The 20294-nt window shown below is 39.3% G+C and overlaps 1 protein-coding gene across 7 annotated transcripts in view; it reads right to left on the bottom strand.

Annotated features, from left to right (window-relative positions):
- Positions 1 to 2597: 2597 nt before the first annotated feature.
- The window catches only part of PTBP3 (polypyrimidine tract binding protein 3), a 184501-nt gene continuing 166804 nt past the window's right edge, over positions 2598 to 20294 (bottom strand). For 6 of the 7 annotated variants that reach the window (XM_040417314.1, XM_040417311.1, XM_040417310.1 and 3 more), the window contains 7 exons: positions 16772 to 16846; positions 15971 to 16095; positions 14959 to 14992; positions 14212 to 14304; positions 11309 to 11525; positions 10506 to 10583; positions 8054 to 8186 (listed from right to left, as the gene is read on the bottom strand). In XM_040417314.1, the coding sequence (XP_040273248.1) occupies positions 8054 to 8186; positions 10506 to 10583; positions 11309 to 11525; positions 14212 to 14304; positions 14959 to 14992; positions 15971 to 16095; positions 16772 to 16846 (755 nt within the window). Of the gene's footprint in view, positions 8187 to 10505; positions 10584 to 11308; positions 11526 to 14211; positions 14305 to 14958; positions 14993 to 15970; positions 16096 to 16771; positions 16847 to 20294 lie in introns of all 7 variants that reach the window. The other variant, XM_040417312.1, reaches the window with a different exon arrangement.

The raw sequence follows: 20294 nt of genomic DNA on the forward strand, positions 1-20294 counted from the left end.
TACAACTTCCAGCATGCCCGAACAGCCTACAGGTATCAGCCTACAGCAAGGCATTGTGGGAGTTGTAGTTTTACAACAGCTGGAGGGCCGCAGTTTAAGGATGCCTGGTCTATGCAATGGAACGTTTAGGAGTCCACTTCATTATATCTCTGGGATTAGGAGTTCCCAGTATTTGCATGCAGCACAGAATTCGAAATCCGTGTCGTATCACTTATACTAGTGATGGCTAACGTCCGGCACTCCAGCTGTTGTGAAACTACGACTCCCAGCATGCTCCATTCATTTCTATGGAGTTCTGAGAAAAGCCAAGCAAGTGTGTATCTTGTGAGTCGTAGTTTGGAGGTTAGCCATCACAGACCTATACAGTCATGACAGCAATTGGTAGGTGTAAACACAGTGACAGATTCCCTTAATATGCAGCACAAATTTATCATAAGTTGTTGCATGTAATCATGCCGGTTAAGTGTGTCAATGCTACTAATTCATTAGATATACATACATTTGTGAATGATATAAAAAGTACAGCTGTTCAAATGCAATGTTAAGAATTACGCTACACACAGTCGACATTGTGGCGACATTCTTAGTTAAAATCAATCTTGTAGCACTACAAAAAAAGTTCAGGTGTAGCCCTGGGGTGCTGCCACACACATCGGATTTTGAGGCAGTTTTTAAGCCCTAATCATGAGTGGATCATAAAAGTAGAGAAAGTATAAAGGACAGATACAAACTCTACTTCTTCAATCCACTGCTGGATTTGCTTTCAAAAACTGCATAAAAACCTGAAAACATAGCAGCACCCTTGGCCTAAATTCCTGATTTTCCACGTGCTCTTTATTAGAATATTGATTACAGGTTTTCTGCTAGAGCTAAATATCCAGTGTCGGGCACTATACTGTACATTCAAAGATATCATGGATATAGAGGATACAGGAGTTGCACTGAATTATCGACTCTTTGATACAAACAGAAAATCAAAAAAAGGAGTCTGGCTTATAATAATCCACAGATTTAGCCTTAGCAGCATTGTTCTCACATATTGTATGTGTACAAACTACGACAACCCAAAACATGCCACAGGGATTTAATATTTTGATAATTTATATTTTCTATACATTCCAAACTGAACTGTGAGGGTACGGCTGGCCACACACATCCTCGCCAACCCCACCTGTTCTTGCAAAATCATGCGGTCATTGGCTGCCACCAGCGGTCGTGGCTTTCCTAAAAGCAGCAATCCACTCTATGTAGCTGTACCCTTATATTTGTCATGAACTCAAACTCTATAGTGAAATAAAATTGCCCTGCATCAGTTCTTCTTCCAGAGTGTAACGGGAGCCAAATAATGCAGTTCTCATCCACTAATCACTACTGGGGGATTAGATGTCTATCACATCAGGCCTTAGGAGGCAAATAAAATTGACAATTACAGGGATTTATTTTGTTGCAACAGATGTATAAAATTTTGGCTTTATGTGAGTAGTATAGAAATTTTCAGGGATTAGAAAACATGATCGGCCTTATTACAGACAGTACAATTCTTGTCCTTCGGCTCAAGTAAGAAGGTCTCGGCTGTAATACCAACCAGCACATTCTATGGATATAACTGGGACTGTGTCAGGAGGGGGAAAAAAAAACTTTTTGTAAACTGTAACAATCCCTTTAAAGTGTTTTATGATGCAAGGAACAATAGGAATGCCTTGAAGGCACTGGAATACACTTGTATTTAATTATTTGGCAGGCAGTACTCATTTACATAAACAGGCTTTATGCACAGGCATGCCAAGTCCGTCAGGACGTTGTAACCACTTCCCTGATTCACAGATGAAGGCCCTGAATGCCCCCCTTTCCAATTCACTTATAATTACATAACAGGGTACCTGAGAATAAACACAATGGCCTGGAGTGTTTTTTAATGTTAAAGGGGTATTCCCATCTCAACATTTTTTGGTATATTGCTAGGAGAGGTGCTGGTCCCACCTCTAGGCCCACTCCTGTGTTAAGAATGGGCCCCTAAAGTGAATGAGAGAAAGCAGTAAATCCATCCATTCCAGGTGCTCGGCTATTTTTGGAAATCCCATAGAGGTGAATGGAGGGTGGCTGCACATACACAACTGCTTTCCCTTCACTTTGAGGGCATTCTAGAGACAGGAGCGGGCCCAAAAGTTGGACCTGCACTTATCTGACATTTGTGGCATATCCTAGCGATGGAAGAATCCCCTTTAGGTTTATACTGGATCTAGTATGAATTGTCAAACTTACATATTAAATGAAGAATATGCCATGAAAGTTACAGCAAACATTTCCTTGCTGATTGTGACCAAATAATGTTTACAGGACAACATCAAATACTGAATGTTCTACTTTAGAGTCTCAAATGATAGCTAGTTTTAGAAAACGCAACTTGAGTGGCAGAATATACTTTTCTCATCACAATTAAATAAGCCACCTCCCAATATTATATAGGTCAAAAGAAAAGAATGCTAGCTCTTTAAACCACACTCACTGCATGCCATAAGATAAACAGAACCTCTTTCGTAACCAGAAAATAAAATAACACATTTGGCTGCACGCTACTAAAAAGAAAAAAAAAAACACCAGATCAAATATATTTATATATATATACACACACACAATGTTACAGAAATAATCAAACCTCAACTAATTTAGGGGTCTACATCTTTGTCCCCACAGAAACCCTTCATACTATTGACCTCAATATCAACGGTACACAAGCATAAAGTGATCAAAGCATGCTTGTATATACAACATTAACCCACAGAAGTTATTTTACTCTACCTAATGTCATGCAATACGTCACAAGTAGTCTCTGTCCCAGACTAAGTCATGCATCAACATTTTTTGTAGACAGGTGTAATAAAACTGGTAGATGGGCATGAGCGCATTCCATTTGCCAATGTTTCGACAAGCGATTACGTGACAAAAGAATTACACCCTGCCACTGAATAAATGCAAATTACAGCTGCCTCCTTCACCATCACAACATATTCATTGAGTTCATAGGAAGCTAGTTATACATTCCAAGTTTTGCCAGGCATAATATACTGTGCCTTGGCTAAGAAGTAGAAGAGCAACATATACGTAAAGGCAATCAGTATATGAAAAAATTTATCCCTCTAAAAATAATAAGCATTTCTGCTAACTTAACTACAGTAAATAGTATGTTCTATATCTCAGACACGCACATATAAGTCACCAGTATATATTGATGTTAGCCTATAAGAATGGACATGAAAAATTCATGAAGTCTCTCCCACTAATCACTAATGTCTTAAAACATCATCTTGAGCATTAAGCTACCTTCTATATATACACACACAATACTTGAGAATATAGAAAGAGTACTTCAACAATCAATGAGTAGCAACCCTATAATGAATCCATGAAAAAGACCATATAGTTTGACAATTCTAGGTTAATGCTGACGAGCGCTTCTCAAAGTCCAAAAGAATTTTTGCCATTTTACAAAGCAAACATTTAGGAACATAAGATTGCTTGTCACCATACTCCAGCCATAAGTATCCTCTAAAAAGACATAGATAATAGTTAATCATGAAAAATCAAACAAGTAAGGCTGACCGGTCTACATTTTCTCTGTGGTCCTGGAAGTTATTCCACGATATGAAAAATTCCTTATTGCCTCTGGATGTGAAGGGGCGAAGATTCCAGCAGAAGTATTGTTTTATTGCAGTTTGGTTAAGTATCTCATTCATGGTAGGTGCACCCAGCTACATGACACATAATGGAAAAGGTTCGGATGATTACACTTTTCTGGCAATTAAAGTCATCTGTCAATTATTATATTACAATCTGGAAAGAATAAATTAAAGTGCCAAAAGAAAATCAGCATTTGGGTAATTTTGAGAAGCCACTCAGGAACTATTTATTTTTGCTTCTGAAAATGACCTGAGACAGGATTTCAATTAATACAGGTTGTTGGGTATAGTTACCAGTACTCAATAGGTTAAACATCTCTGTATAACGTACGCATGTTGAAACGGACGTCAGGGGTACTATAAATGACATGTATAATATTAAGTAAAACACTGCTAGCGCTCCAGTGAAATCCTGAAGCACCTTCTGACCTGGTTCTTCACAAACATTATATAAATAGTCAATAATGATTTTGGATTCTGATCACATATATATATATAGATATATTTCAGACACGGGGAAGGGGCGGTTAAGAATCCAATGAACACCACACAACGTACTTAGACCAGCTAAGACCTCACATATTATCTATATTATATATCTTACCACTGCAATTTCTTGTAAAGCAGCAGCTGACATTCAGTGCCGGTTAGAGATTCTTGAGGATATGATTGATTTTATTTAGATTATGTTTTTTTGCATTTTGATATGCATAATCAAGCAAAAAAATGCTCTAATATATCCTGAGATACTCTGAGTGTGGCAACGGCTGCAGACCATGCATCTATCAACCCAGAACAACTGGCGGTCAACCAGGATTTAATGAAAAACCACAGCGATTCACAAGGTTGACATCTTTTGGGCCCATTTATCAAAACTCTTCAAGGCCTTATGCTTTGTACAGGGCACCCATAGAGGTGCATGGGCCTTGGTGTAGATTCTTATGCCTCTAATTTCACAAGGAGGCCCTTGTTTTTCTCTGTTGGATTCTGCAAATTTGCAAACAGTCTCAAAATTGCTAGGATTGTCCTGGATTTTCTGAGACAATCCCAGCAAATTAAGCTTTTCTTTGGGCAAAAATGAGTGGGACTTATGTAAACCCTGCCAGGAACTAAGCATTCTGGGGGAGCGGAATTAAGTGTGCCCAGGGGTGTGGCTTAAATGCCACATATTTACCAACACAAGTGTTGGTAAGCATGGATTCTGTACAAAAATTGTGTCATGCTCCATCAGGTGCCGTTTGTATAGTGCATTGCTTCTAGGTGAGAATATCTCCATACATACCTGATGGTGCATGGTACAGCAACACCCTGAGCACAGTGCCCCACAGGACTTCAATTGGCGCCATACAATCTCTACAAATCTCTGGTGTTTGCAAGAGAAAGGTGAAATTTTGTCTTGTTTGCCCCCCCCCCAAAAAAAAAAAAATAATCACAGCTCAGCTTGTATTTTCTGAGTAGTTTAAAAAAAATTGCAGTACTTAGTTGCTATGGGCAACAAGGCCAGCTCTACTTTATCTTAGACAGTATGGATAAATAAAACCTAACGTCTTCACTGCAATTTTTACGTCAACACCTTATAAACAAGATAAACCATCACATTTTATGTTAGCTATATATCAATACAAACAGGTTTGAAACTTGCAGATACTTTCACATATGAATTTCCTAACTGGCTTTCATGCATTAAAAAAAATAAAATAAAGAAACCCATTTAAAAAAAAAAATGGAAAAATATAAAGCCACACAGAGGTTTCCTAATTTCTTGTTAGTCTGAGTACATAGGGGTGCAAGATACTGCCTTTTTTGCATACATGCACTGTTTTTCAGCCAGTGACTACAGTGGCTTCCATACTGTAAAATAGGAGCAGAAAGGATTCTTGAAACCACATATGGTTTTCCTACAGATGTGTGATACAAAATGGAAAGTTGGAAAGCTTCAGAAATAATGCAGAGCTTACACAAGTAAATAGTTGTAGACAGACAACTATTCACTGAAGATCTGTGACATTTTTCATCACTCACTATTAGGATAGTGCTATCCAACCTGTGGCTCAAGGGACAGATGTGGCCGAGTACAAGTGCTCCACCACCCGAGTACACTTTATATCTACCACACCGAAAAAAATCTGGCATGCAAACAAGTATTTGAAACATACATGAAGTCCACCTCATTGTAAAAGTATACAGATTTTCAAGGCTTTTATCGTCTGTTTCTATTCTCATTATCTGCTTTCTACACAACTGAAACAATTTAAAGGGAACCCGTCATCAATTTATGCTGTCAGTGGCGTCATTCTTGAGAAAAAAGTAAGTGGTTGTCGAGAATCTGCATCATAATCATTGCAGCTCGGGCCTGGAAAACCGTCATGGCTGCCTGTGAAGATTCACGTTTATTCATGATCACCTGCTTGATCTCTCCCACCTGCTGATGATTGCCAGCCTTCTTCTAGAAGAGAACTGCCTCCATCAGCAAGTGGGTGGGTAGAGCAGGAGATCATCAATATCCATGACTCTTCTCAGGCAGCCATGACTCTTTTCCAGGCCTAGGCTGTGAAGATTAGGAAGCTGGTTTTCAGCAACCACTTATTATCTAATAAATGACACACCACTGAAATCAACATGTATGTCACTACTCTATGCTACCCTCAGTCAGGGCAGCACCAAGATGATGACAGTTTCCCATCAATGCTTCTGGAAACAGAAAAGAAAAAAAAACATAACATAAAATCTGAAAACTAGAAATATTTGAAGGAAAAAAACTCACCAAACCCACAATACAATTTTCAAAAGATACATCAAAAATAATCTACCCTATTTTACATTATAAGCACATAATAAGGCACATAAGTAAATTAAGTACACAGTAATTCTGATGTAAGGATTTTAGTCATCATAGTGGTACAAAAACCCTTGAGGTTTAAATCTTCTTTAACATATTACCAAAAATAATTTCTCAAAAATCTGCAAAACCAAATGATAGACCTGAATAATTATTTGTAAGACTGTAAACTTCTTATATTCAGAAAAGAAACAGTTCATGATTTCATTTAACAGTGAACTTTTACAGTTTGCTCCAAAATAAGCATATCACACAACACATCTCGACAGGCAATAGCTGTCATTTCACAAGGCAGGCCGCTTATGAATATGTGCAGCTACATTTTCAAGTAGCAGTCAGTGTGATAACCATTTCCAAAAACTTGGAGATCCATTAGAAAAAAACTAAAATATCCCAACATGCAAGGTTTAATTAGGAATAAGGTAACTTAAATAATTAAAAATGTGTAAAAATTATATATTTGTGGGCAATAAAACAAATTTGGTCTACGGTCTAACTTGTCATGGTATTATATTACCATATCATCGGCCTAAAACAGAATACTTGACAGAGATCTGCCCACTAAAAAAAACAAAAACAAACAAAAAAAGTCATCTTCACTTTCATTGTTCTCTACCTATAAGTATATATATTAAAAAAAAAGAAGGACGTAAAGGGGTCGTCCAAGATTGACATATATCACCTGTCTATAGGCTAGACGATAAATATCCGACCACTGGGGGCACTACCAAACACTAAAATAGGGGTCCTCAACCCCTGTTCCTCCTCACTGTACAACCAAAGGGAGGAAGAGTTTGAACCATGCAGCTCTATTGAATGTCTATCAGACTGATGTTGATAGCCAAGTCCAATGTTCGGCTAACTTAGTTCTGTAGACTTCTGTAGAGAGCGTAGCTGCACCATGCATACTCGACTGCTGTGCTTAAACTGCTCCTCACTGTGGTCATGAAGTGAGGAGGAACGGCAGGCTCAGGACCCCCATTCTGGTGTTTGGTGATGTTTCAGAGGTGGGATTTCAGCAATCAGGCTTTTATCACCTATCATGTAGGCGATTGATAAATGCTGATCTTGGGACAACCCCTTTAAATTCTTGTAAAGTGAAATTCATCACATAAACAAAACAAAAAAAAACAAAAAAGAGGAAAAGGAGGAGTAGAGATTCATCTCCATAGAACTATTTCAAAACCTTGATGATTGTCAGAAAAATGTTGTGGAAGGTTTATTTGGAGCAAAAAGAAAATGAACACCAAGGATATGAAGTTGTAAAACAAAATGATCATACTTCGATTTTGCTGTAAATGCAGAATGTGTATATTTCATCACTATCAAGCACAAAGCTTTAGATGGATTCTGCATATTCTCAGTCTGTTTATAAGAAGGCATATGATGCATTCCTTCCCATGGAGACCTAATATTACAAACGAGGCAGGTTTGGTCTTATAATTATCAGTCTCTGTCTGACTGCATTTGCCAAAACCGTGGTCCAGTCTTTACAAAGATTTAATGAAGAGGAAGGAATGTTGATGGCAGATGGGACTTAGATCATTGATTTAGAAAATGAAACTCTCAGATGGTGGTTGTCTCCCAAATCATGGTTGTGTAGATCTATTACAGCTGTTATAGCTTCCTCCACTGACCCAAGCTGGATAAGTGCCATTTTTCTGTCTTTCCTACAAAAATATAAAGCAAACATTTTTCACAATCTACACATCTGCTTTACATAAAATGATTAGCTGTATATAGCATGGATTTGTTCCTACATGCATTTGGACTTTTGATAACTGTTTAAGTTTCAGTCTAACAGCAGCTGCCACTAGGGGGGGCTTAGAAGCTTTCTGCATACAGTTTTTCTTTTTTTTATTGAGTTGAATGAATAAACAGTATACAGCAAGTTCCTAAAATCCCCCTTGTGGTGGCTGAAAGCAGACTGTTATAATTTACCTCTATGACTATGCAGGCAGTTTGGAGCTCTGTATCAGAAACACAGAGCAATAGCCAATATAGTGATATATAAAAAAAATCTAACACTTCAATAATTCAATTTATAAACATTTCTTGCATGGCGGTAAACTCACCTGGGCAGGGGAATTTACTTTCAATATTTCTAATAATCATGCTCCAATTATTTTCTAATAGGATCCCTGTAGCTGGTTGTTCTCTCTGCTGCAAGGATACTTCTCCCCCTTCTTTACAGCTCCTACTTCCATGTAGTGTTATTTTCAGCTCTGGGCAGGCTGCGACTGGCTACATGTCGCCCCTGCAGCTGCCCTTTAAATAAAAGTCATTGGGTCCCTCAGAACGAGCCACTATTTACGGCAGCTCTCTTCTCTGACCCCTCTATGACAGTCACGTACCCTAAAAGAGCATATGGAGGGGGGTTTCCTAAAGTGAAAGTAATATATTTTATACTATATATTTCTGTGCCATTTTCATTTTATGGTAAAACGATCCTTTAAGGAAAAACAAGCGCTTCCCCCAGGATTAAAGTGTAGGCATACACGGTGCTCAATATATCATTCCATAATAAGTCACTAAAAAAATATGTTAGTGGGTTTCAAACTGTGGTGACCCCCCACATGAATGAATGGACTATGATAGCAGCTTTACCAAAGCACCGCTCTAGCCATCAATTTATGATTTGTAAGGTATTGACTAATAAAAAGTGTTCATGTCTTAAAGGGGACCTGTCACCCAAAAATGTAATGCAATCTTAAATTGCCATGTTATAGAGCAGGAGAAGCTGAGCAGATTAATATATAGTAAAACCTGTTATTTATACATCTATATCTTTGCTTTTTTTCACTTCCTGTTGACAGCTATCAGTACAGGAGGGAGGGGTCATCAGTTATTGATGGCATTGGGTGTATAATTGTGCATTAGAGATAGCGGTCACTCACTGATAACCCCTCCCTCCTGTACTGATAGTTCTTAGAAAAAGCAGAGATATAAATGTATAAATTACAAGTTTTACTGAATCTTTTTCCAAGAACTATATATCAATCTGCTCAGCTCCTCCTGCTCTATAACACGCTGCCTTTAGATTAACTGCATTTTTTGGTGACAGGTCCTGGTTAAAAACAGTGGGAATTGTTCTCTTAAAGTGATTTTCCAATGCTGACAACTATATGCCATCACTTTGCTTATTTATGCCGACAAACCTCAGGAACCCCCATGGGCTGTGAGAATGAGTGAGGTAAAGTCCTTTCAGCCTTTCCCCATGCGGACTAGGTACAGAGGACTGCATCTCAACTCCACTCAAGGGAAATCCTGGACAGGAGTGTTAAAAAAAATAAAAATATCTAAATTCAAAAGGCGCTGGAGTGCAAAACTAAATTTATATAAGCCTGCAATTGATTGGGGTACCAGCAGTCAGAAACAGTTGAAAGCATATCCTAGCAATATGAAGTCACTTGATTAGGTGGAAACCTCTTAATGACATTTCAGAAAGTAGCCGTGGCTACAGGAATCCCCCATAGATGTAATTTTGATGATACAGTATAACATGTTAAAACAATAAAAAGGATATTGTACACATGCAGAAGTCCATGTAAAATGTAAAGTAATCACTGACAGTAATGGCCAGTTCGCAGTGTTCGCCAGCGAACACATGCGGGCTGCCATCTTGACTCACAGTCCGGCGATGCACAGGTAAGCACTTACCTGTGCCAGGAGCCGGTCTGAAATCAAATGCGGTCACTGGGAGCAGGCAGTTCCGAGAACAGCCCGATGAAGGCCCCCGGCGGCTGTTCTCGGAACTGCCTGCTCCCGGTGACCGCATTTGATTTCAGACCGGCTCCCGTCACAGGCAAGAGCTTACCTGTGCATCGCCGGACTTGTGAGTCAAGATGGCAGCCCGCATGTGTTCGCTGGCGAACACTGCGAACTGGCCATCACTGATCACTGAATACTGATCTGACATTGCATAAAAGGGGACAAAAAAAACAACAAAAAAAAAAAATTACTGCAAAAACGGATACAGATATACTTACTGGAAGAATTTGAAGGCCTTCACTGAACATCCCGTACTTGCAAATAATCTTTTAAGGTCATCATCCGAAACTGAAGGCCTTTCAAAAATAAAATAAGAAGGAAATAATATGAAGCATCCAACACTTATAAAAGAAGGTTCTCTGAGGAACCTGGCAATGTACCATTTGAAGGTTTCCATTGTATAGTCATAATATATAAACCAAGACCAGTGAATGTGTGACATATACAAAATCGTACCGTACTAAAAACATTAAAACCAGACACTACATACGCTGTAAAGCTGATCAAACAGTTGTGTGAAGAAATAAGGAGAAGCCCCCTTCACACCAAGTTTAATTAGAAATGTCAGAGGCACATTTTTCCTTTTAGCATGCATTTGACAGGTAAACATGGGACTTATGCACATGGCTGTGCCCAAATTAAGGTCTCAAAAAAATAAAATAAAAAAAGTGTATTCTGTACCTTTCTCACTTCTTTCAATAGAAAGGGCTATTCTCAATGACAAATATAAAGGGAAACAGCCTGCACTGAGATTTACAGATACAGGCACAGGCACATGGATTAAAAAAAAACACACCAATGGATGGCCCCATAAGAATGAATGTGACATTGTGCTAGCCATGAAAAAATAAGGATAGCACAGTGTAGAACAATATGGTTGCATGCATGAACCCTTAGGCTAAAATGTAATCGATATATATATATATATATATACACACCAAATTGTAAGTGCAGGGTATATTGTGATCCCATCAGATGTTTCATATTGCCCGTAAATACACTACTCAAATACTATACATACGGTATGTTCGATAGGTGTAGGGTTGCAGAGGGGGGAAATATATTCTGGAAGTTCTTTGAGCCTGGCTTTTTGAAGCGATGTAGTGGGCTGTTGGTATAGTCCTTAGTTAGGCCTTGGTCTTCATGTCCTTCGCGAGGAAGCTGAACAGCCTGGTGCTTTGACAAGGTAATTCGCAGTACCCTTCCGTGAAGTCTCTGTCCATTCAGATGGCTCATAGCTAAATGTGCAAAAGCACAAAAACATTCCACAATTATTACAGCAATGCAGTGGGTTAAAGAATTGTTTGGCACATGCAGGCAAAAGTATCAAGTCCAGAAAACGCTAGAGAATGAAGGAGACGCACTCTAGACTTGTAATACAATAGCTACATTGAAGGGGATTTTCAAGCATATTCAGTGTACGATTACTTTGAATTACGATCCCACAGGTCCGCTGTCCTATGTGCCGTCGCTGCGCTCTGAAAACTGTCCTCCAGTCACTTATAGTGGGGACTGCACATGCGTGCTGATAGTTTAATAATGCTTAGTTGTTACTAGTAAATGTGCAGCTAGTGATATAAAATAGTCAAAGACTAGAGAGGAGCTGAAACACAAATATAGTAGGAAGTTGCATAATGCGGTCTTTACATAAAACCTAAAACCATCATGTTTTAGATGATGGTACACTGACCCCTCTACACTATTTGAGAACAGCTCGGTTTCCCTTTCTAGCAGGGTTTAGTGAAGATTAGTGAAGTCTGCGTTGCTATCCTTGCCAGCAAAAATACCAGAACCCTGATAGAAACCTGATCGACCCCCGTCAAAGACATTCAGTCAAATGGAGGCATCAGGATTCGTTGGAATGAAAATGGATCCGTCCTGCCTGTCATGGCTCTATTAATAATGGAGGGCATATAGCTGTCGTTAACAGCCTGCTAGGTAATAAAATGCTTTCTGACCAACATTACACTTCCAATTCACACTTCTTAATAAAGTGCTGGAAATAGTCATAAATACTGCTGCAGCCAGAGTTGTAAACGGTGGAGCAGGAATACAATTTATTAAAAGGTTTTACAAAAGTGCTGTAAAAAAAAAATATTAAAAAAAATAATCCACGTACATGCAATATTTGCATTATAATTTTTTACTTTTTGGACTTCTATAAACTTTTCAAAAGCAAGTTTAGTGGGAGGGCCCAGTGCCACCGGCTGCCCAAGGATTTACTACAATATACGCCAGAAGGTGAAATCTTCAGCAGCTCATAGCTGGCGTAGATTTTAATTTATAGAAACCTAGAATGTGTCGGCAGATAAGAACCATTTGGCCCATTCAGTCTGCCCAATATATCTGAATCCTATGAATAGTCCCTGGCCCTATCTTATATGAAGGATGGCCTTATGCCTATCCCATGCATGCTTAAACTCCTTCACTGTATTTGCAGCTACCACTTCTGCAGGAAGGCTATTCCATGCATCCACTACTCTCTCAGTAAAGTAATACTTCCTGATATTACTTTTAAACCTTTGCCCCTCTAATTTAAAACTGTGTCCTCTTGTAGCAGTTTTTCTTCTTTTAAATATTCTCTCCTCTTTTACCTTGTTGATTCCCTTTATGTATTTAAAAGTTTCTATCATATCCCCTCTGTCTCCTCTTTCTTCCAAGCTATACATGTTAAGGTCCTTTAATCTTTCCTGGTAAGTTTTATCCTGCAATCCATGTACCAGTTTAGTAGCTCTTCTCTGAACTCTCTCCAAAGTATCAATATCCTTCTGGAGATATGGTCTCCAGTACTGAGCACAATACTGAGAACACAGACAGCCAGAAGATGTGCCCAATATATTCGGAGCTCTGTGTCTCTTAATAAAGTTGCTGCATCTTACTCCAATGTACTTTTTACCAAGGCTTGCATATGAAACGTCTTCGGATATCTGCCTCAATATGTTTATTCATTTTCCGGTGTGCCTATCCTCTTTGAACACCACCCAAGTACAGTAAATGTTAAAAGGGGTTTTCCATGCTCCTACTATTGAGGACCTGTCCTCAGGATGGGTCATTAACATCCAATCAGTGGGCATGCGACACCATGCGCCCCCATCGATCAGCCTCTGGTGCTGGAACTTGCACTTTGAACACAACCAGAAACACAGCTCGGTTCAAAGTGTAGTAACTGTGTTGGGTTACTGCAGCTCAGCTCCCATTCGCTCGAACCCGGCATCGCCATTACACTTTGAATATAACTGTGCGTCCAGCTCTGGTCAAAGTGCCAGAGGTTGCACAGAACAGCTGATCGGTGGGGGTGCCAGGTGTCTGACCCCGACCAATTGGATGGAATAGGTCATCAATATTAGTTACCTGGAAAACCCCTTTAAGGATATATTCATAAGTGGCTTGTAAAAATCCACACAGGTGCTGCAGAACCAGAAACATTCATATCTATGGAATAGATTTTCAGGATTTTCTGCAAGAAATCTGTCACATATGAACACCCCCTAAGGAGTTATTATGAATGTCAAGTTATAAAAGACAAAAATACTGCTAACTGGGCAGTATAAGATTTAAAAAAAACTGCCTGCTTTATTTTTCTGAAAAAAAGCACAATGGTGTATTCAGACTGTGCAGTTAAAAATCACATCTGCAAAAAATTAATGCTTTTTATTCCATGCTCTGATACAGTTGGAGATTTTACAGGTGAAAACAAATTTATTTAACCTGTGGAAAAAAGCAACCACACTAAAAACCACATGCTTTTTGATGTGTCTGAATACAAACCAAAACCTAGCATTGCATCTCAGCCCCATTCAAGTACTGTGGAGCTGAGCTACAAAACCAGAGAGAGCCCATGGGCATAAGTGGGGCCATTTCTGGGGGGGAAAAAAACAAGGAAATAAACCCTTTTTCTCATGGACAACCCCTTTAAGTACTCACCAAGCTGTGCTTGAGTTGCATCTGCCATCTGCACCAATGCGTTTTCTTTTTTATTGAACAGAATCTTCACACGATGAACGTCACCATACACTCCTAAAGGATTGCAGCATTATAGTACCAATAAGCCACAGACGTACAGCCATTCATAAATTAACTATGCAGTGACTATGAGGGCTACAAACCGATTTTCTTGGTAACCACATTTCAGTTAAACTCTCAATAGTACCTTAAGGTCCTTACTAAATATATGAGGAACCTGCTGAAACAGAAATGACCTAGTAGAACCTCATTGATGAAATCAATCCTATTAGAACCAGGGGTTATCCGTTATTTCCAATTCACACTACTTATCTATGAAAGAAGATCCTGGTTCTTGGACAACCTATAGCTACAGTAGGCTTTAGGCTTGGTTCATATCTGTGATCCATCGCATGAAAGGAAAACCTTGTCAGTCCTATGATGGACACCAACAAAGCCCAGCAAACCCCACTGATTTATAACTGGGTCTCTCAGATTTCTTAATGATTTTCATGGAATTTACGAAAGAGTCTTCTAATGGAAAAGCAGATGTGAACTTGACATTAACTCGGTATGGGTCTGGGATGTTGCCTACCATATGAACTTTTTGAGTAAATAACAGAAATATGGTAAGTCTTTATATCCGAGTTTGCTCTCTGTATTCAGTGTTTGTGAAGTAAAAGTAAAAATATCTGAATGGTTCTTCGACAAAGAGATAAAATTGCTTACCGAACAGGATAAATAGGGCATGGGGTAAGATAACCTGTTAAAAAATTTAGATGCAGTTTAGCAAAAGAGGTAATACAGTACAATGCTACAATTACTAAATAGGAAGCAAAAACCCTAAAACACCCAACCTTTTCTGAAGGGTACTGAATTTAAAGGGACTGTCAACAAATGCAACCTCTGTCCATCACTAGTGTATATGGACATCACAGAGGGGAGTCATCCCCTTTAAAGAGACAGAGCAGAGTGCTACAAGCTTTTACTTACAAAATACACTCTGCTTCTAGCACTGCTCTCAGGGTATGTCTACTGGTAGAGAGGGGAGTATGACTACCAACATTCTGCCTTGAAGGGTTACTACTAATATATTTTTATTACATAAAATGAATGTCAAGAATGTCTTGAAGGAGTAAATTAAGCCGGATTACAATGTCATGGGTCAGCTGTACCCGACCTACATTGATACCAAGTGCCAGCAATATTGTGGTCTTGCAAAGATCATATCTAGAAGTGCTACACTGACAATTAGCAGACTACAGTTCCTGGCGACATGGAGAAGGTCAGGTCACAATACACTATGTCTAATAAAACCGTGAAGCCTGTGATCTCGGTCACCTTTTGTTTTCAATAGGACGCTGATGCCATTGTTGCTTTATTGTCCCCCAATACATTTTCTGCACCTTACGTTTCTCATAATGATCTATCCATCTCATCTCTCTCACGCACACACACACACACACACACCTCTCGCTCTCCCACACAGTGCCCTCTCCCTCCCACTGCTCTCTCTGAGGATAGCTCTCTTTCATAGGTCTGTCATATCGCTCTCTAATCTCCGTCTATCTTTCCCACATCTCTCTAATATTTCCCTCTAAAATCTCCTTCTCTCTAATATCTTTTCATATCCATCTCTGATATCCACCCATTTCATATACATCTATATAATACACACACTGATCAGCTTCATCTCTCCCTAATATACAGCCAGTAAATTTATAACAAATGTCTAACTTACATCAGGATTTAGATTACTGACTAACAAAACAGAGTGTCCTGGAATGCCAGTCATGCCAGGTATTGCCATACGTCCAGTGATAGCAAGAGGTCCAAGGGCTCCTGGTACACTTGAGACTGACAGTCCTTAAACAGGGAAAAAACAGAGGAATTAAAATTCAATCTGGTACTTAAAGCAGACATCCTGAATTACAAAAAAATAACTAAAAACTTTATTTTGTTTTTCCAGACACATCACCGCTTTTGTCCATTGGTCTTGTCTGCTACTGCGGCTAAACCTTGTTAACTTGAACTGCAATACCAGACCCAACCCATGAACAAGAATGGCCCTATTTCTAGAAGATCAAGCAAACCTTTTTTTATTATCCCATTTTTAAGAGTCCACTTTACCATTTTATAAGTACAAAAAAAAAACAAAAAACATTCACACACAAAGCAAAAGTGATAGAGTACAATAGATCCGCAGCCACATAAAAACTCACTGCATCATAAATCAGTGTGATGCAGTAGGTTCTGCTCAGATGAGCCGCTGTCGGCCCGGAAGATGCAGGTGACACACGGGCCATGTTTTTCAGACTGCACAAGGTCGTGTACATGCAGTCTTATACATATTGTAAGGAATTATTCCACATATAACAGCTGATAAAAATTCCATTCAAAATCAGCAAGAAGTGACAGCACCCAAAAGACTTAAACGGGTTGTGTCACAAAACATATTCTACATTTTTCATATGACCTTCAGAATGCCTTATATCAGATCATCAACATTCATCTGTCACATTTCATGGTACAGTACACCTACCTGCCTGAGGGAAGCCAATAGTGGGTGCAAATCCAGCAGCTCCTGCATAAGGTGAGGAAATTATACCTGGAGCACCTGAACAGAAAGAAAAATATATATATATATATATATATTGTCAAGAGGGAGAGAGGGTTATGTTCCTTATCTACAAAACCTCCATCACAGGAAAAAAATGGCCACAGCAGGTTCTTTTTCAAACATTGAAATAAATAGCACTGAATACAATCTAGAGGGCGGGTCACCTCTCTTAAAGGGGCTGTCCAGTGAAAAAAATATGTTTTGCAATACCAGATCTTGCCTGAGTACCGGTATACATTTTTCTAAACTATCTACCTTGATTAAAAATTCCAGAATTCTCCATCACATTTAGCCTTCTTTCTGGGAGGGAAGTTCTGTAGTTTTATCTGTCTCAACATAGATTTAGAGATTGTGAGCTTCACTGTGAGACAGGGATTAAAATGTCTGTAAAGCGCTACAGAATATGTTAGTACTAGATAAGTAAGTAAAATAAAATCAAAAACAGATGAAACTGCTCCACCTCCCTTCTGTGTTGAGATGTCAGGAGCTCATTTGACTGAAGGGGTTTGGCTGTCCTCTGGCCAGTGTCCCAGCCACTCTACTTTGGGCCAGCCCTCTCTATGCCACTAGCCTTGCACCACCCTCTCCCCATCTGCTTCCAATACATCTTCCTGAGTCTTCACTGATGCATCTCTCACAACTCTTTGCACTGACCAGTGAGGACACAGAAAAAAGTATGGAGGAGAGAGTGATGCATTACTTTGTTTGGCTGAGAGAGGAGGATCATACTACCAGACTCAGAGCATAAAGTTTTACTGCTACAGTAAGAAACGTTATTAGCACAGACAATTGCCAAATTGCAGATAGTGTGTGTAGTATGAGTATCTGCGGGAATGCTGTAAACGGTTTGTAGCCTTGTACTGCCCCTAGTGGAGAATGGTGGAGAGAATGATGATGCTGAGGGGGCTGCTCAAGTGAGCTGGTACATGAAGCAGATGCGGAGGGGGCAGTAGTAAGCTTACGGGAAGAATAACACTGAGGGGCTGGGCCAAAGGAAAGTGGCTGGGGCACTGGCCAGAAGGCAGCCAAATCCCTTCAGTCACATTAGGGGGAGCAGTTTCCTTTGTGCCGACACAGACAAAATTATAGAACTTCTGGACCAAAAAAGAAGTGGATGGGTAAAATGATGGAAAACTTTTTAATGGCGGGATTTCTGAAAAATGAATATTTTTTGAAAAGTAATTTGCCCAAAAATTTTTGTTACATAGTTAATACGGTTAAAAAAAAGACATGAGTCCATCAAGTTCAACCAAGGGAATGGTGGGGACGCGAATCACAGAAAGAAGTGAGACTCAGATTTTTACACATTTTCATAAGCATTAATGTCATTTACTTTTAAAAATTGATCTAAACCCTTTTTAAAACTGTCCACTGTTCCTGCTGTGACCACATCCTGAGGAAGTCTATTCCACAGATTCACAGCTCTTACAGTAAAGAAGTTTTGACGCTTCTGGATATGAACTTTTTCTTCTCCAGTCGGAGGCAGTGCCCCCTTGTCTTTCAGGGCATTTTGCATGGAACAGTTTTTCACCTTAATTTTGGCCCTTTTATATATTTGTATAGGTTAATCATGTCCCCCCGTACAATTCTCTTCCCAAGACTAAATAAATTTTATTCTTTAATTACATCACCTTGCAAACACAAATGACTGGTCCTAAACTCTGATCTATAACTCCACAAGCTTCCAACTTGTTTACACCACATCAACCCTCATATGACCCAACTCTCTCATGATTGCTGTAATAAGAAGAACATTCCAATTTTTAACACCAAAATTGAGCCAATTGGAAGTGCATACAGGGCAGGGTTGTATCTCTGTAGGCCTCTAAGTTCATTAACAGGTATACACAGTCTTTTTATTTGGATTCCCTATGAGTAAGACATAATCTAAAAAAAATGTGGAATGCTGCTTGGGATGCTATATCACAGGAGGTAATAACTTACAAGCATTGCCTTTAGAGGAGAGTAACTCAATAATATAGTACTGTATGCAGCACTACACATTGAATTGCCTATGGCACCACCATATGGTGCCACAGCAACTAGATATTCCTACTTACAGTCTTAAAGGGAACCTGTCATCAACTTTATGCTGACCTCACTGGGGGCAGCATAAAATAGTGACAAAAATGCTGATTTCAGCGGTGTGTCACTCATGAGCTAAATGTAAGTGGTTGCCGAGAACCAGCATCATAATCATTGCAGCCCAGGCCTTGAGAAGAGTCAAATCTACCTGAGAAGAGTCATGGTTATTCATAATCTCCTGCTCTCCCCGCCGACCTGATGATTGGCAGTTCTCTCCTAAAGAGAAAGCGAGAAAACTAGGTAGAAGACTGTCAGTCATCAGCAGGTGGGCAGGGAGAGCAGGAATATATGAATAACCATGACTCTTCTCAGGTGGCCGTGACTCTTTTCCAGGCCCAGTCTGCAATGATTGTGATGTTGGTTCTCGGCAACCACTTAGTTTTAACTTATAAATGATAGACCGATGAAATCAACTCGCCTGTCTCTACTTTATACTACCGTTAGTATGGGCAGCATAAAGTTGATGACATGTTCCCTTTAATGTGCATGTGGCCTTTAAATAATAAAAAGAAAATCAAAGATGCCAAGCTACAAGGAAGGGAGCACTGATGCTGTCCTGACAGTAAAGAAACATGAGTTGTTTAAGTAGTGAAATCAAAAAACTTCCCTGGAAAGCAGAATGATAAATGAATGATGGAATCATCACAATTGTGCAGCTGTAGGACATAAGGGACTAAAGAAAGTCTAAATGAAAATCTGCATTATAATGAACGATGGTACATAAAATATCATGAATTAATGTAAGATGTGGCAGTATGACACATTCACAATGGGATAATTTAAACCTGGCAAGATTCATCAGTACAGAAGAGCAAAACACACTGCATTAAAGATGTGAGAATGGCTACGGTAAGTTAAGACTGTGGCATCTTAATAACTATACATGGAAAGAGAAAAGCCGTATGAAGACCAAGGGGCTTCTCTCACTCCAGTGATGACTGACATGCTTATAGTCATTCCTGTGACAAGAAAATTGTAAGCATGCAAAAAAACTGGAAGACTGCAGAATCTTCAGAAAAACTACAGTAAACCTTAGTGATGAATACTAATAAGAACATAGAGTACACACCAGCATAATCATGGGAGGATATTAAAGGGCTAAAAAAAAGTCCAGAGCCTGACAAACAAGTAATAACTAGGACACATTTAGCAATAAACTCTCTAATACTGCACATATATTTGCACTTAAAATGGTTGTCAGGGATTTAAAATTTGGCTACCTGCAGGGTATGTGATAGAAGATTCGCTAACTTGTAGTGATGACATGCTGTACATGCATGTGATAGCTGCAGCAACAGTACCCTTAGCAGTCATATGCCGTACAGCCAATCATCCCCACTGAGGCCAGTCATTGCCTGCA

The sequence above is a fragment of the Bufo bufo genome, chromosome 2 (genome assembly GCF_905171765.1).
Source record: "Bufo bufo chromosome 2, aBufBuf1.1, whole genome shotgun sequence".
NCBI lineage: Eukaryota > Metazoa > Chordata > Amphibia > Anura > Bufonidae > Bufo > Bufo bufo.